This window comes from Phalangium opilio, unplaced genomic scaffold, assembly GCF_054372755.1.
Source record: "Phalangium opilio isolate 3A_F unplaced genomic scaffold, DU_Popi_V2 ptg000009l_1, whole genome shotgun sequence".
In the NCBI taxonomy this organism is placed as follows: Eukaryota; Metazoa; Arthropoda; class Arachnida; order Opiliones; family Phalangiidae; genus Phalangium; species Phalangium opilio.
In genome coordinates, this window is record NW_028324146.1 from 5785302 (window position 1) to 5798830 (window position 13529).

Here is a 13529-nt window from a genome sequence, read left to right on the forward strand (position 1 = left end):
TTCCGAGGCCTGAGATTCGGCCTTTGATACAGGTCTTTCCGAAGCCTGAGATTCAGCTTTTGATAACGGTCTTTCTGAGGCCTGAGATTCAGCTTTGGATTCAGGTCTTTCTGAGGCCTGAGATTCGACCTTTGATTCAGGTTTTTCGGAGGCCTGAGATTCGGCCTTCGATTCAGGTCTCTCTGAGGCCTGAGATTCAACCTTGGATTCAGGTCGTTCTGAGGCTTGAGATTCTGCTTTTGAATCGGCTCTTTCGGATGTTTTTGACGAAGGACGAGAGGATGGTGCTCCTTCAATTTCAGTAGATATTTCAGGTTCAATAGTTTCTTCTACAGCTGCCGATTTATCAGATTCGGCTCTTGATTCAGGTCTTTCTGACGCCTCAGATTCAACCTTGGATTCAGGTCGTTCTGAGGCTTGAGATTCAGCTTTGGATTCAGGTCTTTCTGAAGCCTGAGATTCGACCTTTGATTCAGGTCTTTCGGAAGCCTGAGATTCGACCTTTGATTCAGGTCTTTCGGAGGCCTGAGATTCGGCCTTCGATTCAGCCTTTGATTCAGGTCTCTCTGACGCCTCAGATTCAACCTTGGATTCATGTAGTTCTGAGGCTTGAGATTCTGCTTTTGAACCGGCTCTTTCGGATGTTTTTGACGAAGGACGAGAGGATGGTGCTCCTTCAATTTCAGTAGATATTTCAGGTTCAATAGTTTCTTCTACAGCTGCCGATTTATCAGATTCGGCTCTTGATTCAGGTCTTTCCGAGGGCTGAGATTCAGCCTTTGATTCCGGTCTTTCCGAAGCCTGAGATTCAGCCTTTGATTCCGGTCTTTCCGAAGCCTGAGATTCGGCCTTTGATTCCGGTCTTTCCGAAGCCTGAGATTCGGCCTTTGATTCCGGTCTTTCCGAAGCCTGAGATTCAGCCTTTGATTCCGGTTTTTCGGAGGCCTGAGATTCGGATTTTGATTCAGGTCTCTCTGACGCCTCAGATTCAACCTTGGATTCAGGTCGTTCTGAGGCTTGAGATTCTGCTTTTGAATCGGCTCTTTCGGATGTTTTTGACGAAGGACGAGAGGATGGTGCTCCTTCAATATCAGTAGATATTTCAGGTTCAATAGTTTCTTCTACAGCTGCCGATTTTTCAGATTCGGCTCTTGATTCAGGTCTTTCCGAGGCCTGAGATTCGGCCTTTGATGCCGGTCTTTCCGAAGCCTGTGATTCAGCTTTTGATAACGGTCTTTCTGAGGCCTGAGATTCAGCTTTGGATTCAGGTCTTTCTGAGGCCTGAGATTCAGCTTTGGATTCAGGTCTTTCTGAGGCCTGAGATTCGACCTTTGATTCAGGTTTTTCGGAGGCCTGAGATTCGGCCTTCGATTCAGGTCTCTCTGACGCCTCAGATTCAACCTTGGATTCAGGTCGTTCTGAGGCTTGAGATTCTGCTTTTGAATCGGCTCTTTCGGAGGTTTTTGACGAAGGACGAGAGGATGGTGCTCCTTCAATATCAGTTGATATTTTAGGTTCAATAGTTTCTTCTACAGCTGCCGATTTTTCAGAATAGGCTCTTGATTCAGGTCTTTCCGAGGCCTGAAATTCAGCCTTTGATTCTGGTCTTTCAGAAGCCTGAGATTCAGCCTTTGATTCTGGTCTTTCCGAAGCCTGAGATTCAGCCTTTGATACAGGTCTTTCCGAAGCCTGAGATTCGGCTTTTGATTCAGGTCTTTCAGAGGCTTGAGATTCAGTTCGTAAGCCGGCGTTTTCGGAGACCTTTGAGGTAGGACGAGAGGATTTTTCATCAAATGATAAATCTTTGGACGGGACCCGCTCCTCTTCTACAAAATTTGAAGTTTTAGTTGTTTCTTGGCTCTCCAATGCAGAGGGAGCGGAGTCTTGTACAACGAAGCTAATATGAGGCTCAGTAACCTCTTCTGTAACAATGGACGACGTTCGAGAAATTATTTCTTGGACGGAAGCTTCAGTATCAGGCTGATCGAGAATGAGCTCTTTATCTTTCATAGGGAATTCGGACTCTGAAGATAATATGGAAGGAACGCGTTCGTCTACGAGAGAGCGAGAACGACAGCGTTATTACCACACTAAATCTAATAGCAATCAATTTGCAAATGCGTAAAATTCAAAGCGAATTTGCCAAAGGTGAATGGTTGTTACAAAATTCTCGTCATTTTGTATCAGTGTGATCACATTTCCAATAGAACAATATTTGTATTTAATTTTGGGGTTAATTCTGATCCAATTTACGCCATTTTTATATCCAAATTCAATAATAAATCCTTTTGGGTTTTTCAACAGTAATTTTCATATCTCGCGAAATAAATGTTTGCTTAATTTTAACAAAAAACGACACGCAACAAAACACAAAAGACATTTATATTTTTAAAGAATTGGAATGATATTTAAAGTCTTTAGACATTAATCCATGCTCGTATTGTAAAACGGTATATGTACACGAGAGCCTCAAGATACATTAATTTGATTAGTGCGTCCAACTTATTTTATTTATTGAAAAAGCAAGTCTTGTCAACTTCGGCTTGATATTTCAATGGCAAGTTTTCCAAATGATACATCAGAATTTTTGTCCGAAAATCTAACCTTCTATATCTGAATTAGGTCAGAACCTTAAGTTTACCTTTCATATATAGATCTATCTCATGAATAAAGACTTAAACTTCAGTGGAGAACCTGTTAAGACTCAAGTCACTTGCATTCGAAGTGCCAGCTTTCTGCTATTGTCTAAATTTGGTTAAGGGCACTCTATAGTGAACATAATATCGTTTATTCCATAAAACAGTGAATATCATTCAAACTTCGATACTTTACACGACAAAACTTTATGTAATGAGGATTATACATGTATTTAAACAAAAATAAACTTAAAGAAAAACACTTATTAAAAACCCTCCACCTTTTCCGTTTTTGTAACTATTCAGAAAACGTTTTCATTTAACTTGTTCTGAACAGTTTTTTAAAGTTAGCATCATGCGAGAGTGAAAGCGGCACAAATTGAAAAGAATATGAACTTCAAACTTACCAATCTCAATGGACGTTTTAGACGGAGCCTTTTCCACAGGACTAGGTGATTTTGGTTTCACTTCCACGTCTATTTCTTTCGACTTACATACTGATTCGTCTTCCTCGGACCTATCTTTTTCTTCTTCGATTTCCGCTTGGACAGTTTCCACTTCAGGGTGGTCTTCCGTTAGAAGTTTGTGAATTATATCCCCTTCGGCTATGGAAGAAGCCTTGGAAACTGATCTCTCCAACGTATCTTTTAGTTCGTCACCGAGCGAGATTGATTTTGAAAGTTCGTCGGCTATAGATGACGCTTTGGAATATGGTGATGGTGTCTTTTCGTATTCAATAATGTGTTCGCTGTCCAATTTTAGCGACTTATGAGATATCTCTCCTACCGATGACGCTTTTGATAATGCTTTTTCTTGGATGCCATCTTTTATTTCATCGACCTCCGCTGCTCCTTCAACTTCAAACACTTTCTGTGAAGCTATAACAACTTCTTCCACTACAGAAGATTCTTTCTCAGATTTTTCTTGGACGACCTTTTCTTCTTCAGTGACAGATTCGACCTTGGATTTCGGCCTTTCTTCTTCGGTGACAGATTCGACCTTGGATTCCGGCCTTTCTTCTTCGGTGACAGATTCGACCTTGGATTCCGGCCTTTCTTCTTCGGTGACAGATTCGACCTTGGATTCCGGCCTTTCTTCTTCGGTAACAGATTCGACCTTGGATTCCGGCCTTTCTTCTTCGGTGACAGATTCGACCTTGGATTCCGGCCTTTCTTCTTCAGTGACAGATTCGACCTTGGATTCCGGCCTTTCTTCTTCGGTGACAGATTCGACCTTGGATTCCGGCCTTTCTTCTTCAGTGACAGATTCGACCTTGGATTCCGGCCTTTCTTCTTCAGTGACAGATTCGACCTTGGATTCCGGCCTTTCTTCTTCAGTGACAGATTCGACCTTGGATTCCGGCCTTTCTTCTTCAGTGACAGATTCGACCTTGGATTCCGGCCTTTCTTCTTCAGTGACAGATTCGACCTTGGATTCCGGCCTTTCTTCTTCAGTGACCGATTCGACCTTGGATTCCGGCCTTTCTTCTTCAGTGACCGATTCGACCTTGGATTCCGGCCTTTCTTCTTCGGTGACAGATTCGACCTTGGATTCCGGCCTTTCTTCTTCCGTGACTGATGCGACCTTGGATTCTGGCCTTTCTTCTTCGGTGACCGACTCGACTTTGGATTTCGGCCTTTCTTCTTCAGTGACAGATTCGACCTTGGATTCCGGCCTTTCTTCTTCAGTGACAGATTCGACCTTGGATTCCGGCCTTTCTTCTTCAGTGACAGATTCGACCTTGGATTCCGGCCTTTCTTCTTCAGTGACAGATTCGACCTTGGATTCCGGCCTTTCTTCTTCAGTGACAGATTCGACCTTGGATTCCGGCCTTTCTTCTTCGGTGACAGATTCGACCTTGGATTCCGGCCTTTCTTCTCCAGTGACAGATTCGACCTTGGATTCCGGCCTTTCTTCTCCAGTGACAGATTCGACCTTGGATTCCGGCCTTTCTTCTTCAGTGACAGATTCGACCTTGGATTCCGGCCTTTCTTCTTCGGTGACAGATTCGACCTTGGATTCCGGCCTTTCTTCTTCAGTGACAGATTCGACTTTGGATTCGGGTTTTTCGTCCTCAGTCAGAGATTCGACTTTGGAATCGGGTCTTTCGTCTTCAGTCAGAGATTCGACTTTGGAATCGGGTCTTTCGTCTTCCCTTGATATCGAACCTTCTACCTCTACAACTCTTTTAGGCATAATAACTTCTTCCAGAACTTCCTCCCCCTTTTCAAATATAGCGTTTCCTAACGAATCGGCAATTGATGCAGCTTTGCCCTCATCTTCGGCAGCAGAAGAAGCTTTTGAGGGGGCTCGTTCTTCATCGACAATAGAAGAAGCCTTTGAGGGGGCTCGTTCTTCATCGACAATAGAAGAGGCCTTTGACGGGGCTCGTTCTTCATCGACAGTGGAAGAGGCCTTTGACGGGGCTCGTTCTTCATCGACAATGGAAGAGGCCTTTGACGGGGCTCGTTCTTCATCGACAATGGATGATGCCTTTGACGGGGCTCGTTCTTCATCGACAATGGATGAGGCCTTTGACGGGGCTCGTTCTTCATCGACAATGGATGAGGCCTTTGACGGGGCTCGTTCTTCATCGACAATGGATGAGGCCTTTGACGGGGCTCGTTCTTCATCGACAATGGATGAGGCCTTTGACGGGGCTCGTTCTTCATCGACAATGGATGAGGCCTTTGACGGGGTTCGTTCTTCATTGACAATGGAAGAGGCCTTTGACGGGGCTCGTTCTTCATCGACAATGGAAGAGGCCTTTGACGGGGCTCGTTCTTCATCGACAATGGAAGAGGCCTTTGACGGGGCTCGTTCTTCATCGACAATGGATGAGGCCTTTGACGGTTCTTGTTCCTCCTCGACAACGGAAGAGGCCTTTGAGGGGGCTCGTTCTTCCTCGACAACAGAAGAGGCCTTTGAGGGGGCTCGTTCTTCCTCGACAACGGAAGAGGCCTTTGAAGGGGCTCGTTCTTCCTCGACAACGGAAGAGGTCTTTGAGGGGTTTTGTTCTTCCTCTACAACGGATGCCTTTGACGGGGCTCGCTCTTCGTCGGCAACGGAGGAGGCCTTTGACGGGGCTCGCTCTTCATCGATGTCAACGGAAGAGGCCTTTGACGGTTCTTGTTCTTCGTCGGTAACGGTAGAGGCCTTTGAGGGGGCTCGTTCTTCCTCGAGAACGGAAGAGGCCTTTGAGAGGGCTCGTTCTTCCTCGACAACGGAAGAGGCCTTTGAGAGGGCTCGTTCTTCCTCGACAACGGAAGAGGCCTTTGAGAGGGCTAGTTCTTCCTCGACAACGGAAGAGGCCTTTGACGGGGCTCGCTCTTCGTCGGCAATGGAGGAGGCTTTTGACGGGGCTCGATCGTCGGCAATGGAGGAGGCCTTTGACGGGGCCCGCTCTTCGTCGGCAACGGAGGAGGCCTTTGACGGGGCTCGCTCTTCGTCGGCAACGGAGGAGGCCTTTGACGGTGCTCGTTCTTCGTCGGCAACGGAGGAGGCCTTTGACGGGGCTCGCTCTTCGTCGGCAACGGAGGAGGCCTTAGACGGGGCTCGCTCTTCGTCGGCAACCGACGACGCCTTAGAAGGCCCTCTTTCTTCTTCAGTTATGGATGATGTTCGAGATGGGGCCCCTTCAAGTTTTGAAGTTATTTCCGCTTTCAGGACTTCTTCAACAACTTCTCCCTCCTCATCAGAAAGAGATTCAGCCTTTGATAAAAACTTTTTATCTTCGTCGACAGACTCGACTCTAGAATCTGCCTTTGAATGGTCTCGTTCTTCTTCGGCAACGGATGACGCCTTAGACGGAGCTCGTTCTTCTTCGGTAATGGATTCCGCCTTTGACGGGGCTCGTTCTTCTTCGGCAACGGATGACGCCTTAGACGGAGCTCGTTCTTCTTCGGTAATGGATTCCGCCTTTGACGGGGCTCGTTCTTCCTCGACAACGGAAGAGGCCTTTGACGGGGCCCGTTCATCCTCGGCAACGGAGGAGGCCTTTGACGGGGCTCGTTCTTCCTCGACAACGGAAGAGGCCTTTGACGGGGCTTGTTCTTCCTCGACAACGGAAGAGGCCTTTGACGGGGCTCGTTCTCCCTCGACAACGGAAGAGGCCTTTGACGGGGCTCGTTCTTCGTCGGCAACGGAAGAGGCCTTTGACGGGGCTCGTTCTTCCTCGACAACGGAAGAGGCCTTTGACGGGGCTCGTTCTTCCTCGACAACGGAAGAGGCCTTTGACGGGGTTCGTTCTTCGTCGGCAACGGAAGAGGCCTTTGACGGGGCTCGTTCTTCGTCGGCAACGGAAGAGGCCTTTGACGAGGCTCGTTCTTCGTCGGCAACGGAAGAGGCCTTAGACGGGGCTCGTTCTTCGTCGGCAACGGAAGAGGCCTTTGACGGTTCTTGTTCTTCCTCGACAACGGAAGAGGCCTTTGACGGAGCTCGTTCTTCCTCGGCAACCAATGAAGCCTTAGATAGGGTTCGTTCTTCCTCGATAAGGGAAGAGGCCTTTGACGGAGCTCGTTCTTCTTCGACAACGGAAGAGGCCTTTGACGGGGCTCGTTCTTCTTCGACAACGGAAGAGGCCTTTGACGGGGCTCGTTCTTCTTCGACAACGGAAGAGGCTTTTGACGGGGCTCGTTCTTCTTCGACAACGGAAGGGGCCTTTGACGGGGCTCGTTCTTCTTCGACAAAGGAAGAGGCCTTAGACGGGGCTCGTTCTTCGTCGGCAACGGAAGAGGCCTTTGACGGTTCTTGTTCTTCCTCGACAACGGAAGAGGCCTTTGATGGAGCTCGTTCTTCGCCTGCAATCGATGAGGCCTTTGACGGGGCTCGTTCCTCGTCGGCAACGGATGACGACCTAGACGGAGCTCGTTCTTCTTCGGCAACGGATAACGCCTTAGACGGCGCTCTATCTTCATCAGTTATGGATGATGTTCGAGATGGGGCCCCTTCAAGTTTTGAAGTTATTTCCGCTTTTAGGACTTCTTCAACAACTTCTCCCTCCTCATCAGAAAGTGATTCATCCTTTGACAAAGACTTTTTATCTTCGTCGACAGACTCGACTTTAGAATCTGCCTTTGAATGCTCTCGTTCTTCCTCGGCAAGGGAGGAAGCTTTTGACGGAGCTCGTTCTTCCTCGGCAAGGGAGGAGGCTTTTGATGGAGCTCGTACTACATCGGCAACGGAGGAGGCCTTCGACAGTGGCCGTTCTTCCTCGACAAAGGAATCAGCCTTCGACGGGGCTCGTTCCTCTTCAACAACGGAATCAGCCTTCGACGGGGCTCGTTCTTCGTCAACGACGGAGTCTGCCTTCGACGGGGCTCGTTCTTCGTCAACGACGGATTCAGCTTTCGACGGGGCTCGTTCTTCGTCAACGACGGATTCAGCTTTCGACGGGGCTCGTTCTTCGTCAACGACGGACTCAGCCTTCGACGGGGCTCGTTCTTCGTCGACGACTGACTCAGCCTTTGACGGGGCTCGTTCTTCGTCAACGACCGACTCAGCCTTCGACGGGGCTCGTTCTTCGTCAACGACCGACTCAGCCTTCGACGGGGCTTGTTCTTCGTCAACGACCGACTCAGCCTTCGACGGGGCTCGTTCTTCGTCAACGACCGACTCAGCCTTCGACGGGGCTCGTTCTTCGTCAACGACCGACTCAGCCTTCGACGGGGCTCGTTCTTCGTCGACGACAGACTCAGCCTGCGACGGGGCTCGTTCTTCGTCAACGACCGACTCAGCCTTCGACGGGGCTCGTTCTTCGTCAACGACGGACTCAGCCTTAGACGGGACTCGTTCTTCGTCAACGACGGACTCAGCCTTAGACGGGACTCGTTCTGCATCGGCAACGGATGACGCCTTGGACGGTGCTCGTTCTTCCTCGGCCACGGATGACGCCTTGGACGGAGCTCGTTCTTCGGCAACGGATGACGCCTTAGACGGAGCTCGTTCTTCTTCGGCAACGGATGACGCCTTAGACGGAGCTCGTTCTTCTTCGGCAACGGATGACGCCTTAGACGGAGCTCGTTCTTCTTCGGCAACGGATGACGCCTTAGACGGAGCTCGTTCTTCTTCGGCAACGGAAGACGCCTTTGACGGGGCTCGTTCTTCTTCAGCAACGGAAGACGCCTTTGACGGGGCTCGTTCTTCTTCAGCAACGGAAGACGCCTTTGACGCGGCTCGTTCTTCCTCGACAACGGAAGCGGCCTTTGACGGGGCTCGTTCTTCTTCGGCAACCGATGAGGCCTTTGACGGGGCTCGTTCTTCGTCGGCAACCGATGAGGCCTTTGACGGGGCTCGTTCTTCGTCGGCAACCGATGAGGCCTTTGACGGGGCTCGTTCTTCGTCGGCAACCGATGAGGCCTTTGACGGGGCTCGTTCTTCGTCGGCAACCGATGAGGCCTTTGACGGGGCTCGTTCTTCGTCGGCAACCGATGAGGCCTTTGACGGGGCTCGTTCTTCGTCGGCAACCGATGAGGCCTTTGACGGGGCTCGTTCTTCTTCGGCAACCGATGAAGCCTTAGACGGGGCTCGTTCTTCTTCGGCAACGGATGAAGCCTTAGACGGGGCTCGTTCTTCTTCGGCAACGGATGAAGCCTTAGACGGGGCTCGTTCTTCTTCAGTAATGGATGATGCTCGAGAGGGGGCCCCTTCAAGTTTTGAAGTTACTTCTGATTTTAGGACTTCTTCAACAACTTCTCCCTCTTCATCAGAAAGTGATTGAGCCTTTGATAAAGCCCTTTTTCTTTCACCAACAGACTCGGCTTTAGATGAAGTTCTTTCTTCATCTTCCAAGGATTCGGCTTTAGAGGCAGCACGATCCTCTCCCGTAACTGAGGAGGTTTTTGAAACTGCCCTTTCTTCTTCCGCCTCTTTGATTTCATCCGCTATGGATGACGCTTTAGAAGCGGCTCTGTCTTTGGCTGATACATCATCTTTAGACGTAGCGCTTTCAGGTTGTATCATTTCTTCACCAACAACACGTTCTTCGGGTGAAGGTGTTCGCTTGGCCTGTTCTTCATCATGTCTTAAAGCCATTACACCCTTGTATTCTTCACGTTCCGGCTCAATAGGAGCTTCTTCTTCTTCCAGAGGCTGTTGCTCCAAACTTTCGTCTCTTTTGAGTTTTTCATGTTCAAACGTCGGAGATTCTTCTATAGATGGAGTACGTTCGCGTTTAGAATCAGTGTGATCGGATTCAGGTAATGATTCGACTGGAGATTCTTTCGAACGTTGTTCTTCTGGAAGAAGTTCATCAGAAACGCTTTCTCTTTTAAATATCTGTAGTCTTTCAGTCGGATCCAGCCTTTTCAGAGAAGTATCTTCAAGCTCGTCACCACTTTCATCGGCAGTTGTTTTAGTTTCTTCAAGTTCCGTTGTTTCATCTCCATCCCTATCTTCTTCCTCCGTCACTTCCGCAAATTCTGAAGTTTCTTTCTCATCAATAGCAACTTTCTCTTTTGACGTTTCATCCTCCATAGAATCAGCAGCGGGTTCACTAACTTGATCTTCATCATCTATTAATCTAGGAGCGCCAGCAACCTTTAAAGCTATTTCTCTGTGGATCCCTTCCTCCACGGCTTCTTCCGTTTCGGACTCTTCTTTGGACAAATCACGTTTTTCTTGTTCTTCCAATTCTTTTAGATCTTCAAATTCTTTCTCTTCAGTATCGACTTCTTTTTCAGCCTTTTCGCTTATGTCACCTTCCTCTTCGGTTTCAACTTCTTTTTCCTCCTCTTCTGTTTCAAGCTCGTCTTCTTTTTCTTCTTCTTCTGTTTCAATCTCATCTTCATCTTCGTCTTCCTTTTCTTCCGTTTCTTCCTTCATATCCTCAGCACCGAGGACATGAATGTCCTCGACTGTGATTTCCTTTTCTTGGACTTCGACCTCATCTTTTTCAATTTCATCAGTTTCGTCAACGTATTTTTCTTCAGTTTCAATTTCACCCTCATCTTCGTCTTCCTTATCTTCCGTTTCTTCCTTCATATCCTCAGCACCGAGGACATGAATGTCCTCGACTGTGATTTCTTTTTCTTGGACTTCGACCTCATCTTTTTCAATTTCATCAGTTTCGTCAACGTCTTTTTCTTCAGTTTCAATTTCACCCTCTGATTCTTCCTTTTCTTTTTCATCGATGTCTTTTTCTTCCTTTTCTAAACCTTCATCATCTTCAACGTCTTCGATTTCACCCTTTCCCTCATCGTCTTTATCAGATTCCCGTAGTTCTGTTTTACCTTCAATGTCAAGTTCGGATCCCCCTTTGTCATCGATTTCTTCCCCAATTGCTTTTCCTTCTTCAATTTCTTCTTTAATTTCCTTCTCTTCATCCGCTTCCTTTTCTTCTTCCGTTTCTATTGCCTCGTCTTTTTCTTCTTCTGTTTCTATTGCCTCGTCTTTTTCTTCTTCCGTTTCTATTGCCTCGTCTTTTTCTTCTTCCGTTTCTATCGCCTCGTCTTTTTCTTCTTCCGTTTCTATTGCCTCGTCTTCTTCGACAGGCGCAGCACCCTCAACCGTTTTGGCAATATCTTTCGCTATAACTTCCTCATCTACACCCTTGCCATCGTCCTCCGCGTCCTCTTCATCTTTGGTTTCGTCACCATCAGTTGGAGAGCCTTCAACCTCTTTTATTTCGGTTTTAACAACTTCTTCCACAGCCACTTCTAGTACTTCGTCTTTCTTTAGTTCATCTTCAGCCGCTTGAACCTTCAGTTCTTCTTCCGTGGGCTGATCGGCAACTTGGGCAGCAACAACTGCTGTGGCAGCGGCAGTAGCGCCTACAACGGCGGCCGCAGCTGCAGCCATTGCTAGTACAGGTTCTGCAGGTTTGGCGGGTTTCCTAACTTTCTTTATTTCAGTTTTCTTATCAGTCTCCTTTTCTTTGGGTATTAACTTTTTGGGCGCTTTTTCGGTTTTAGGCGGTGCTTTGTCCCTTTTTAAAGTGGGTCTGAAATAATGCTTTGGTGATCCGGTTTGCACCCTAGCCTTAACTTGCTTAGCCGGACTTGTTGGAGGAGTTGACGGCCGCCCTCTCGTTAAGTCGACCCTTCTCGAAATCACCTTAGCTTCAACAGCTCTCTTGTTCGCCACTTCTTTGGTGCCTTTGGTTTGAACTTCAGGTGATTTCTTGGCTTCCAATCTAGACCCTAGCGGTCTTCTACTGATTGGCACGCGTTTAATGGGCTCCTTCTTATCTTCGGAAGCCGTCTGTGGTCTCTTTGGCGTAGCCATTCGTCTAATGGGTCCTCGAGGAGGCGTGGCTGGTGGTTCCGAAGCCACGGATGCCGGAGCCACCTTTTTTTCAATTGTTGTTTCTTTAATTTCTTTTTTTACCTGCGTTTCTTTGATAATTTCTCGTTTGGCGGGTGATTCCCTGATAATCTCTCGTTTTGCAGGGGACTCCTTCATGATTTCCTTCGCTTCTTTTCTAGCCGGTGAATGCTCTTTGCTTCGTCGTAATATATTGGCCGGTGAAGGTGCTCTGGGTTTGCTTACTGGCATTCTAGGGGTTGGTTTCTCGGGAATAATTTTGGTTTTCTCAGCAGCTTTGGCGGACTGCGCTGTCACAACGGGACGTTTCAGCGCCTCCAAATGTTTGAGTTTTTCCAATCCTTCTAATATCTTGTTTTGCGGTGCGCTACCCGGGAAAAGTATCCTCGTGATAGTGTCCTTGGGGTCGGAGGGTTTCCAGACCAAGAGAGCGCAAATGGACATGGCGTGTGAGAGAGGAATGGTTAGTTCGCGATCTTCAAATTTCATACCCGTTTTAACGAAGGTGAAGCTTTCGCGGTACGAAGCCCATTGGTACAAAAAGTCTTTCAGTTCGCGGCTTTCCTTAGGTGGGCTAATGACGTACATTTCCAAAGTTCCGTGTCCAACCTTATGGTAGAGCGTGAAGGGTTCCATAGAACTAGCGCGATAACAGAGATGAGGTTTTAGTTCTAGATGATAGAGGTTATCTAGGAACTCGTGCCCTTTATTGATAACGCTGATTAATAATTCATCGCGATCTTTCTGCGTTTCTTCCGAAGGTGAATATTTTACCTCGGCGATATTGCAGAAGACGTAACCGATTTGAGGATAAACGTGTTCCTGTTGTTTCCTCTTAAACATAGAGGAAACGCCGCACAAATTGCTTTCGCTGAGACGAGTGACCAAGACGGCGTCTAGCCTATCCAAGTGACGAATAAACTCCCAGAAGCAGGGTTTACGGTTAAAGCCGCCATCGACCAGCATGTTGAATCCACTGACTCCAAAGAGAGCGCAATCCCCTTGTCCGCCAGGGAAAACGTAGAGAGTAGGTCGGTGGAAACGAATGTTTCCCACAACGGAGGATGATTTCATAACCTCCTCCAACGAATGACAAACTAGAGTAGCGTCCAGGCATTCAATCAAGGCCGATGAGCCCGGAAGACTGGATATTTTATCGGGAGGGTTGATGGCAATTGCTGCCAGTTTACTGAAGCTCTGCTTCTCCAGATGAGCTTTGTTCCAGTCGCCCTCTGGAGTGCAATGAACGTGTACGGAGCACGTCGGGTAAGCTCGAAACATTCTTTGAACGTCGATATCCTGAAAAGTATTGGCAAAATCTCTGAAAGAGAAGGCTCCATCTTGAAGGATCCAGGCCCCGCTACCAGCGAAACTGTATCCCGCGTGAATCAGGTGCTTGTGTCGGGTCGTCGATGCCAGTAAGTTACGAAGGCACTGCTTGACCGTGTAAACTTCGGGATTAAGCAGAACTTCGACCGCTAACTTTTCCGTAGCGTGTTGAATGAGCATATCTAAAAATTGAGGAAACAAACATTGGTCGTTGATACATTTGTATAAGTTTTAGGCCTAACCGTTCGCCAACATCATAAAAGGAAGCTAACGTTTTTTGTAATAAGTAAGAATTCTTATCAG

The 13529-nt window shown here is 47.9% G+C and overlaps 1 protein-coding gene across 1 annotated transcript in view; it reads right to left on the bottom strand.

Moving 5' to 3' along the window:
- The window catches only part of futsch (microtubule-associated protein futsch), a 109534-nt gene that overhangs the window by 26794 nt on the left and 69211 nt on the right, over positions 1–13529 (bottom strand). The window contains exon 3 of the mRNA XM_089849019.1: positions 3044–13408. Within this exon, the coding sequence (XP_089705145.1) occupies positions 3044–13408 (10365 nt within the window). The remainder of the gene's footprint in view (positions 1–3043; positions 13409–13529) is intronic.